General features: G+C 42.7%; 1 protein-coding gene across 1 annotated transcript in view; it reads left to right on the forward strand.

Annotated features, from left to right (window-relative positions):
• LOC128645714 (transmembrane protein 47-like) overlaps positions 1 to 11,598 on the forward strand; it is a 53,009-nt gene extending 41,411 nt beyond the window's left edge. Inside the window, exon 3 of the mRNA XM_053698919.1 lies at positions 11,354 to 11,598. Within this exon, the coding sequence (XP_053554894.1) occupies positions 11,354 to 11,526 (173 nt within the window). The 3' untranslated portion in view covers positions 11,527 to 11,598. The remainder of the gene's footprint in view (positions 1 to 11,353) is intronic.
• The last annotated feature ends 440 nt before the right edge of the window (positions 11,599 to 12,038 follow it).

Raw genomic sequence — 12,038 nt, forward strand, 5'->3', positions numbered from 1 at the left:
GCGTCTAATTCTTTCACCTTGCAAGATATGGCTTCAGTTATGAATACTACCCTCACAGAGGTTTTATCTAAACTGCCAGGGTTGCAAGGGAAGCGCAGTAGCTCTGGGTTAAGAACAAATGCTGAGCCTTCTGATGCTTTAGTAGCCGTATCTGATATTCCCTCACAATGTTCTGAGGTAGGGATGAGGGATTTGCTGTCTGAGGGAGAGATTTCTGATTCAGGAAAGATGTTCCCTCAGACAGATTCAGATATGACGGCATTTAAATTTAAGCTAGAGCACCTCCGCTTATTGCTTAGGGAGGTTTTAGCTACTCTGGATGATTGTGACCCTATTGTAGTTCCAGAGAAATTGTGTAAAATGGACAAATATTTAGAGGTTCCTGTTTACACTGATGTTTTTCCGGTCCCTAAGAGGATTTCGGACATTGTTACTAAGGAGTGGGATAGACCAGGTATTCCGTTCGCTCCCCCTCCTGTTTTTAAGAAAATGTTTCCCATTTCTGACACCATAAAGGACTCATGGCAGACGGTCCCTAAGGTGGAGGGAGCTATTTCTACTCTGGCTAAGCGTACAACTATACCTATTGAAGACAGTTGTGCTTTCATTGATCCTATGGATAAAAAATTAGAGGGTCTCCTAAAGAAATTTTTTGTTCATCAAGGTTTTCTTCTTCAACCTATAGCATGCATTGTTCCTGTAACCACTGCAGATGCCTTTTGGTTTGAGGCTCTAGAAGAGGCTCTTCAGATGGAGACCCCACTAGATGATATTCTGGACAGAATTAAGGCTCTCAAGTTAGCTAATTCTTTTATTACAGACGCCGCTTTTCATCTTGCTAAGTTAGCGGCAACAAATTCTGGTTTTGCCATTTTAGCGCGTTATGGCTTAAGTCCTGGTCAGCTGATGTTTCATCTAAATCTAAGCTTTCGTCCATCCCTTTCAAAGGTAAGACCTTATTTGGGCCTGCACTGAAAGAGATCATTTCAGACATTACTGGAGGGAAGGGTCATACCCTCCCTCAGGATAAGTCAAATAAGACAAGGACCAAACAAAATAATTTTTGTTCCTTTGAAGCTTCAAGAGTGGTCCCACTTCCTTCTCCTCTGCTGCAAAGCAAGAGGGGAACTTTTCTCAATCCAAGCCAACCTGGAGACCTAATCAGGCTTGGAACAAGGGTAAACAGGCCAAAAAGCCTGCTGCTGCCACTAAGTCAGCATGAAAGGGTAGCCCCCGATCCGACACCGGATCTAGTAGGGGGCAGACTCTCTCTCTTTGCTCAGGCCTGGGCAAGAGACGTTCAGGATTCCTAGGCAGTAGAAATTGTAACCCAGGGATACCTTCTAGATTTCATGGATTCTCCTCCAAGGGGGAGGTTCCATCTGTCTCAATTATCAGTTTGTGGCTCTTCCTTTCGGGTTGGCCACAGCGCCACAAATCTTCACAAAGGTGCTAGGGTCATTTTTGGTGGTTTTAAGGCCACGCGGCATAGCAGTGGCGCCTTATCTAGACGACATTTTAATTCAAGCGTCGACTTTCCAACTAGCCAAGTCTCACACGGACTTAGTGTTGACCTTTCTAAGATCTCACGGGTGGAAGGTGAACGTAAAAAAGAGTTCTCTTTCCCCCCTCACAAGAGTTTCATTTCGAGGGATTCTGATAGACTCAGTGGACATGAAAATATTTCTGACGGTTGTCAGGAAATCAAACATTTTGTCCACCTGCCGAGCTCTTCACTCCATTCCTCGGCCGTCATTGGCTCAGTGTATGGAGGTAATCGGTCTAATAGTAGCGGCAATGGACATAGTTCCATTTGCTCGCTTGCATCTCAGACCACTGCAACTATGCATGCTCAATCAGTGGAATGGGGATTATGCGGATTTATCTTCTCAGATAAATCTGGATCAAGAGACCATAGACTCTCTTCTTTGGTGGTTATCACAGGATCATCTGTCCCAGGGAATGTGTTTCCGCAGGCCAGAATGGGTTATAGTGACGATAAATGCTAGCCTTCTGGGCTGGGGTGCAGTCTGGAATTTCCTGAAAGCACAGGGTTTGTGGACTCGGGAGGAGGCTCTCCTACCGATAAATATTCTGGAATTGAGAGCGATATTCAATGCTCTCCAGGCATGGCCTCAGCTGGCTTCGGCCAGATTCATCAGGTTTCAGTCGGACAACATCACGACTGTGGCTTATATCATCAGGGCGGAACAAAGAGTTCCTTAGCGATGATAGAGGTCTCAAGGATAATCCGATGGGCAGAGGCTCACTCTTGCCATCTGTCAGCGATCTATATCCCAGGTGTAGAGAACTGGGAGGCAGATTTTCTAAGTCGTCAGACTTTTCATCCGGGGGAGTGGGAACTCCATCCGGAGGTGTTTGCTCAACTGGTTCAACTATGGGGCACACCAGAATTGGATCTCATGGCGTCTCGTCAGAACGCCAAACTTCCTTGTTACGGCTCCAGGTCAAGGGATCCTCAGGCTGTACTGATAGATGCTCTAGCAGTACCCTGGTCGTTCAACCTGGCTTATGTGTTTCCACTTTTCCCTCTCCTTCTGCGTCTGATTGCCAGAATCAAACAGGAGAGAGCATCAGTGATTTTGATAGTGCCTGCGTGGCCACGCAGGACTTGGTATGCAGACCTGGTGGACATGTCATCTCTTCCACCATGGTCTCTGCCAATGAGGCAGGACCTTCTAATCCAAGGTCCGTTCAAGCATCCAAATCTAAATTTCTCTGCAACTGACTGCTTGGAGATTGAACGCTTGATTCTATCAAAGCGGGGTTTCTCTGAGTCGGTCATAAATACCTTGATTCAGGCTCGAAAGCCTGTTACCAGGAAAATCTATCATAAGATATGGCATAAATATCTTTTCTCTTGTAAGATGTATCGAGTCCACGGATTCATCCATACTTGTGGGATATTCTCCTTCCCTACAGGAAGTGGCAGAGAGAGCACCCACAGCAGAGCTGTCTATATAGCTCCACCCCCCAGTCATTCTCTCTGCCTGCTTAACTGCTAGGAAGGGCAAAGTGAGTGTGGTGACAAAAATGTTAGTTTTTATTTTCTCAAGCAAAAGTTTATTTTAAATGGTACCGGTGTGTACTATTTACTCTCTGGCAGAAAAGGGATGAAGATTTCTGCAAGGAGGATGATGATCTTAGCATTTTGTAACTAAGATCCACTGCTGTTCTCACAAGGGCTGAAGAGTACAGGAAAACTTCAGTTGGGGGAACAGTTTGCAGGCTAAACTGCATTAAGGTATGTTCAGTCTATTTTTTTCTAGACAGACTGTGTTATTTCTAGAAAAGGCTGGCAATATCCCCATGAGGGAAAGGTAAGCTGTATTCAGTAAAAGAGGAATCCAAGCTTGCATAAAGGGCTCATAGTTACTGGTGACACTAATAGGAAAAAACGTTTTGGTTTAGTTACAAATAAAACGTTTTTTGAGGGACTTTAAGGGGTCTTTGTGGCTTGTTTAAGGGTTATTAACCCACATGGCTAGTTTAAGAAACACTCTGTGGTGTTTTTTAGGCCCCATAACGTCGAGTGAGGTGGGAGGGGCCTATTTTCAGTTGCACAGTTTATTTACCTCAGAAGCATCCAGCTACTTCTCCAGAGATTCCTGTTGTATTTGAGGGCTGTAAAGAGGTTTTTTTCCCCACAAATCGTTCCTAAAGGGCAGGTAGGTGCCACAGCAGAGTGCTGAACGTTATTTTACCGGTTTTGAAGTTTTTTCAATCTGTTTTTTACATTAAGGGGTTAATTGTTTATTTGCATAGTTGTGCAAAGTTACTAAGGCTTTATGATGCTACTGTAAACATTTTGTTGTGTTTACTGCTTTTTTACACTGTTTTGCAGAGTTTGTGCAGCTTTTTTTCTCTTAAAGGCACAGTACCGTTTTTGTTTAAAGTGTTATTTACTTTGATTAAAGTGTTTTCCAAGCTTGCTTGTTACATTACTAGCCTGTTTAACATGTCTGACACCAAGGAGAATCCCTGTTCTATGTGTTTAGAAGCCATTGTGGAACCCCCTCTTAGAATGTGTCCCACTTGCACTGATATGTCTATAATTTATAAAGAGCATATTTTAGCACTTAAAAATATTGCAATAGATGATTCTCAGTTAGAAGGAAATGAGGGTTTAGCATCTAGCTCTCCCCAAGTGTCACAACCAGTAACGCCCACAGAAGTGATGCCAAGTACCTCTAGTGCGTCTAATTCATTTACTTTACAAGACATGGCCACAGTTATGAATAAAACCCTCACAGAGGTTTTCTCTAAACTGCCTGGTTTACAAGGAAAGCGTGTCAGCTCTGGGTTAAGAACAAATGCTGAGCAGTCTGATGCTTTAATAGCCGTATCCGATATACCCTCACAATGTTCTGAAGTAGGGGTAAGGGATTTGTTATCTGAGGGAGAGATTTCTGATTCAGGAAAGACGCTCCCTCTGATATGACGGCCTTTAAATTTAAGCTTGAACACCTCCGCTTATTGCTCAAGGAGGTATTAGCTACTCTAGACAATTGTGACCCTATAGTGGTCCCAGAGAAATTGTGTAAAATGGACAGATACTTAGAGGTTCCTGTTTACACTGATGTTTTTCCAGTCCCTAAGAGGATTGTGACTATTGTTACTAAGGAGTGGGATAGACCAGGTATTCCGTTCGCTCCCCCTCCTGTTTTTAAGAAAATGTTTCCCATATCTGACACCATACAGGACTCGTGGCAGACTGTTCCTAAGGTGGAGGGAGCTATTTCTACTATTGCTAAGCGTACAACTATACCTATCGAAGACAGTTGTGCTTTCAAAGATCCTATGGTTAAAAAATTAGAGGGTCTCCTAAAGAAAATTTTTGTTCATCAAGGTTTTCTTCTCCAACCTATTGCATGCATTGTTCCTGTAACTACTGCAGCTGCCTTCTGGTTTGAGGCTCTAGAAGAGGCTCTCCAGGTGGAGACTCCATTAGAGGATATTATGGATAGAATTAAGGCCCTTAAGTTGGCTAATTCTTTCATTACAAATGCCGCTTTCCAAATGGCTAAATTAGTGGCAAAGAATTCAGGTTTTGCCATTTTAGCATGCAGGGCGTTATGGCTTAATTCCTGGTCTGCTGATGTGTCATCAAAATCTAAATTGTTGAACATCCCTTTCAAAGGAAAGACCCTATTCGGGCCTACACTGAAAGAAATTATTTCAGACATCACTAGAGGGAAAGGCCATGCCCTCCCTCAGGTTAAAACAAATAAGATGAGGACCAAACAAAATAATTTTCGTTCCTTTCGGAACTTCAAGGGTGGTCCCGCTTCAGCTTCCCTTGCAGCAAAGCAAGAGGGGAATTCTGTCCAATCCAAGTCAGTCTGGAGACCTAACCAGGCTTGGAACAAAGGTAAACAGGCCAAGAAGCCTGCTGCTGCCTCTAAGACAGCATGAAGGGGTAGCCCCCGATCCGGGACCAGATCTAGTAGGGGGCAGACTCTCTCTCTTTGCTCAGGCTTGGGCAAGAGATGTTCACGATTCCTGGGCTTTAGAAATTGTGTCCCAAGGATATCTTCTGGACTTCAAAGACTCCCCCCCCCCCCAAGGGGGAGATTTCACATTTCTCAATTGTCTGCAAACCAGACAAAGAGAGAGGCGTTCTTATGCTGTATAGAAGACCTACATACCATGGGAGTGATTCGCCCAGTTCCAAGAGCGGAACAAGGGCTAGGTTTTTACTCCAACCTGTTTGTGGTTCCCAAAAAAGAGGGAACTTTCAGACCAATCTTGGATCTCAAAATTCTAAACAAATTCCTCAGAGTACCATCTTTCAAGATAGAGACTATTCGGACTATTCTTCCTCTGATCCAGGAGGGTCAATATATGACTACCGTGGACTTAAAGGATGCGTATCTACACATCCCTATTCACAGAGATCATCATCAATTCCTCAGATTCGTTTTTCTGGACAGGCATTACCAGTTTGTGTCCCTTCCCTTCGGGTTGGCCATGGCTCCCAGAATTTTCACAAAGGTGCTAGGGTCCCTTTTGGCGGTTCTAAGACCGCGGGGTATAGCAGTGGTGCCTTATCTAGATGACATCTTAATTCAGGAGTCGACTTTCCAGCTAGTCAAGTCTCACACGGACATCATGTTGGCTTTTCTGAGATCTCATGGGTGGAAGGTGAACATAAAAAAAGAGTTCTCTCGTCCCTCTCACAAGAGTTTCCTTCCTAGGGATTCTGATAGACTCGGTAGAAATGAAAATATTTCTGACGGACGTCAGAAAATCAAAACTTTTAATCACTTGCCGAGCTCTTCATTCCATTCCTTGGCCATCAGTGGCTCAGTGTATGGAGGTAATCGGACTTATAGTAGCGGCAATGGACATAGTTCCTTACGCCCACCTACACCTCAGACCACTGCAACTATGCATGCTCAAACAGTGGAATGGGGATTATGCAGATTTATCTCCTCAACTGCATCTGGACCAAGAGACCAGAGATTCTCTTCTCTGGTGGTTGTCTCAGGACCACCTGTCTCAGGGAATATGTTTCCTCAGGCCAGAGTGGCTCATAGTAACGACAGATGCCAGCCTGCTAGGCTGGGGTGCACTCTGGAAATCCCTGAAAGCACAGGGCTTATGGTCTCAGGAGGAATCTCTCCTCCCGATAAACATTCTAGTACTGAGAGCGATATTCAATGCGCTTCAGGCGTGGCCTCAGCTAGCTGCGGCCAAATTCATCAGATCTGACTGTAGCCTATATCAATCATCAAGGAGGAACACGGAGTTCTCTAGCGATGATGGAGGTAACCACAATTATCCGATGGGCGGAGGATCACTCTTGCGATCTCTCGGGAATCCATATCCCAGGGGTAGAGAACTAGGAGGCGGATTTCCTAAGTCGTCAGACTTTTCATCCGGGGGAGTGGGAGCTCCATCCGGAGGTATTTGCCCAGCTGACTCAGCTATGGGGCACACCAGAATTGGATCTGATGGCGTCCCGACAGAACGCCAAACTTCGCGTTACGGGTCCAGGTCCCGGGATCCCCAGGCGGTACTGATAGATGCTCTAGCAGTGCCCTGGTCCTTCAATCTGGCTTATGTATTTCCACCGTTTCCTCTCCTCTAACGTCTGGTTGCCAGAATCAAGCAGGAGAGAGTTTAGGTGATTCTGATAGCGCCTGCGTGGCCACGCAGGATTTGGTATGCAGACCTGGTGGACATGTCATCTGTTCCACCGTGGACTCTGCCAATGAGGCAGGACCTTCTAATCCAAGGTCCGTTCAAGCATCCAAATCTAATTTTTCTGCGTCTGACTGCTTGGAGATTGAACGCCTGATTCTATCAAAGCATGGTTTCTCTGAGTCGGTCATTGATACCCTGATTCAGGCTAGAAAGCCTGTCACCAGGAAAATCTATCATAAGATTTGGCGCAAATATCTTTGTTGGTGTGAATCCAAGGGTTACTCATGGAGTAAGATTAGGATTCCTAGAATTTTGTCTTTTCTCCAAGAAGGATTGGAGAAGGGATTATCAGCTAGTTCCTTAAAGGGACAAATATCTGCTTTGACTATTCTTTTACACAAACCTCTGGCAGATGTCTCAGACGTTCAAGCGTTTAGTCAGGCCTTGGTCAGGATCAAGCCTGTATTTAAACCTGTTGCTCCGCCATGGAGCCTAAACTTGGTTCTTAAAGTTCTTCAAGGGGTTCCGTTTGAACCTATGCATTCCATAGATATTAAGCTTCTATCTTGGAAAGTTTTGTTTTTAGTAGCTATCTCTTCGGTCGAAGAGTTTCTGAGTTATCTGCTTTACAGTGTGACTCACCTTATCTTATTTTCCATGCAGATAAGGTGGTTTTACGTACCAAACCTGGATTCCTTCCTAAGGTTGTTTCTAATAGGAATATCAATCAGGAAATTGTTGTTCCTTCGCTGTGTCCTAATCCTTCTTCAAAGAAGGAACGTCTGTTGCACAATCTTGATGTGGTTCGTGCTTTAAAGTTCTACTTACAAGCAACCAAAGATTTCTGTCAAACATCTTCATTGTTTGTTGTCTATTCTGGTAAGCTGAGAGGTCAAAAGGCTACGGCTACCTCTCTTTTTGGCTGCAAAGCATCATCCGTATGGCTTATGAGACTGCTGGCCAGCAGCCTCCTGAAAGAATTACTGCTCATTCTACTAGAGCAGTGGCTTCCACATGGGCTTTTAAAAATGAGGCTTCTGTTGAACAGATTTGTAAGGCGGCGACTTGGTCTTCGCTTCATACTTTTTCCAAATTTTACAAATTCGATTCTTTTGCTTGTTCGGAGGCTATTTTTGGGAGAAATGTTCTACAAGCAGTGGTGCCTTCCGTTTAAGGAACCTGTCTTGTCCCTCCCTTCATCCGTGTCCTAAAGCTTTGGTATTGGTATCCCACAAGTATGGATGATTCCGTGGACTCGATACATCTTACAAGAGAAAACAGAATTTATGCTTACCTGATAAATTTCTTTCTCTTGTGATGTATCGAGTCCACGCCCCCCCCCCCCTGTCTATTTAAGACAGGTAGTATATTTTTATTTAAAAAATTTCAGTCACCACTGCACCCTATAGTTTCTCCTTTTTCTTCCTAGCCTTCGGTCGAATGACTGGGGGGTGGAGCTAAGGGAGGAGCTATATAGACAGCTCTGCTGTGGGTGCTCTCTCTGCCACTTCCTGTAGGTAAGGAGAATATCCCACAAGTATGGATGAATCCGTGGACTCGATACATCACAAAAGAGAGAAATTTATCAGGTAAGCATAAATTCTGTTTTTTGGTGCAAATCCAAAGGCTTCTCCTGGAGTAAAATCAGGATTCCTAGGATTGTGTCTTTTCTCCAAGAGGGATTGGAGAAAGGATTGTCAGCTAGTTCCCTAAAAGGACAGATATCTGCTCTGTCTATTTTGTTGCACAAGCGTCCGGCAGATGTTCCAGACATTCAGGCTTTTTGTCAGGCTTTAGCCAGATTTAAGCCTGTGTTTAAACCTGTTGCTCTGCCATGGAGTCTAAATTTGGTTCTTAGAGTTCTTCCGTTTGAACCCATGCATTCCATAGATATTAAGCTTTTATCTTGGAAAGTTTTGTTCCTAGTTGCTATCTCTTCAGCTCGAAGAGTTTCTGAACTATCTGCATTACAATGTGACTCACCTTATGTTGTGTTCCATTCTGATAAGGTGGTTTTGCGTACCAAGCCTGGGTTCCTACCTAAGGTTGTTACTAACAGGAATATCAATCAGGAAATTGTTGTTCCTTCTCTGTGTCCTAATCCTTCTTGTAAGGATTTGAATTGAAATTTTATTTGCAGGCAACCAAAGATTTTCGTCAAACAGCCTCCTGAAAGGATTAAAGCTCATTCTACTAGAGCGGTGGCTTCCACATGGGCTTTTAAAAATGATGCTTCTGTTGAACAGATTTGTAAGGCTGCGACTTGGTCTTCGCTCCATACCTTTTCAAAATTTTACAAATTTGATACTTTTGCTTCTTTGGAGGCTATTTTGGTGAGAAAGGTTTTGCAAGCAGTGGTGCCTTCCGTTTAGGTTCCTGTCTTGTCCCTCCCTTCATCCATGTCCTAAAGCTTTGCTTTTGGTATCCCACAAGTAAGGATGAATCCGTGGACTCGGTACATCATGCAAAAGAAAACAAAATTTATGCTTACCTGATAAATTTCTTTCTTTTGCGATGTATCCAGTAAACGGCCCGCCCTGTCTATTCAAGACAGATGGTATTTTTTCTTAAAAACTTCAGTCACCTCTGCACCTTATAGTTTCTCCTTTTTCTTCCTTGACCTTCGGTCAAATGACTGAGGGGTGGAGTTAAGAGGGGAGCTATATAGACAGCTCTGCTGTGGTGCTCTCTTTGCCACTTCCTGTTAGGATGGATAATATCCCACAAGAAAGGATGAATCCGTGGACTCGGTACATCGCAAAAGAAAGAAATTTTATCAGGTAAGCATAAATTTTGTTTTCCGACAAGCCTGAAGGCTCGCTCGGAAACAGGTGCATTAGGCACAATACAGGCAATGATAAATCGGCCCCACAGCCTTTATTGAAATGCTATATATCCAGCAATATCGGATACATAAAAAAAAAATCTTTCATACCTCCCCCTGGGAGATTTGGTAGTGCTATTGTCTGCTGTTTAAATAACTTTTCTACATAGAAAAAGTTTGTTATTCATATTTTCAGTAAAGGTGGCAGTTTCTATAGGAAAAAAATAGCAATTTCAAATAACACAATAAATGTAAAGGATCAGTTTCCAATCAATTAAATAAACTACAGCAGCAAGTACAATAGACCATTGGAACAAGACATCAATATGGCTATGTTTTTGTTTGACTTGGTAAGAATCAGTTCAGTTCATGCCAGATAAAAATGTGTAAACATCTTAAAGTGGTTGAGGATCCCAGCTCCCTTGGTTTTTGCATTTCAAGAGGTTACAGAGGTCACTTCAGTTACTGGTTGGCCTAAAGTTTCCAGCGGTGCAATGCTCCATGTCAGCTAATCAGTTAAATACCATTATTAGCTCTAAATTCCACCACCATTTATCTTATTGCAGGCAGCACAAGCCATTCTCTGGGTGTCAGTCTTATAAGCTTGAGGAGAACCTGTATATCCTACAATTACAAAAAAAAATGCTGTAGTCTTGCAAGAAATGAATATATTAATATCAAGCAAGCGAATACCATAAAGGAAAGTACTCACAGGAAGGAAAATTATCCAACAATATATATCCACAGCACTTTGCGGATTTTAATTTTCTCTTGATAAAGGCATATTCACAGCTCTACGATGAAGAATTTGTTTATTTTAGCAGTTTTTAAAGTTTTAATACAACTTTATTAAACCGTAGTTATTGAAATTCAAGTTCACCTAAGTTATGCTTTCTGTGTGTACCTGTGAGGATGAATCCTTCCTGCGATGCCTTTCCTTTTTAGTATTCATTTGCTTTAGGATATTACACTATTCTTGGTTTCCTATAGCTTTTGGAAGCTCAGTCTTTTGCTGAAGAGTGAAGCACTTTCATTCCACTATTGACATTTAGTAATGAATATCTATATACATAATACAATGCAGAGGGAAATGACATCTGTTCTGTGTCTCAGCCCATGACTGAATTCCAAACAGGTGGTGCCTGGCCTGGGTGAGGCACAAACATGAAGAAGTTATTGAAGTTAGATGACAGAAACAGGACAATAATATTAGGATGACTGGTGGTAAAAAAATAATAATATTATTATTATCTAACTTTCACATCATCTGTCAGCTTTTTAATCTACTGTCTATTTAACTTCACCTTTTTTTCCTATATTCTACTCTTGTACCTGTTTTTTTACTTGCATCTGTTCCAGTCCTGTTACAGGTCAGCACCCTCATGCTGTTTCCTTTGTGGTTCCTGCCAGAACCATCCATGCCGCGCTCCTCACAGTTTGGTTGGGGTTATGGAGTGGGCTGGGGATCTTGTATCTTCATGATTGGAGGGATTGTTCTCAGCTGCCTCCGAACAGATATCCCAGAGGTGTGATCTTAGTGCCCAACAAGCAGCAATTACTGGCTGATGCCTACATGTAAAGATAAATAAAGATACAGACTTTCAGTGTGTATGCGTTTAATATGTAAGCCTGACTGTTTTGATGTTTATGACATTTACAGGCAGGTGTGTTGTCTGCAATTACTATTCAAAAACCATGTGAACATGTCTCACTCTACAAAAGTTCTTTATATGTGTCCTGGAGAATTCTTTTATAAGTAATGGGGCAAACAGAACCAAAGACAGAGGCATACATAGAACAAATATGTACACTTTGTTTGCAGTACTTATTCTTCATCAGAACATCTAACAACAGTTATATATAACAGTAGCACAAAAGGAAGCAGTTTTGTATATTTTACATGCATAAAATATTGTTTTCCTTAAAATAACGATTAAATTACAAACATACACGTTTTTCATATGTAGCACTGAGTTTTCTACAATGCACATCCATATAGGTGACTTACAGGTCTTTTTGAATAAGCATGGCTCATCAGTACGGA

The sequence above is a fragment of the Bombina bombina genome, chromosome 1, assembly GCF_027579735.1.
Source record: "Bombina bombina isolate aBomBom1 chromosome 1, aBomBom1.pri, whole genome shotgun sequence".
In the NCBI taxonomy this organism is placed as follows: domain Eukaryota; kingdom Metazoa; phylum Chordata; class Amphibia; order Anura; family Bombinatoridae; genus Bombina; species Bombina bombina.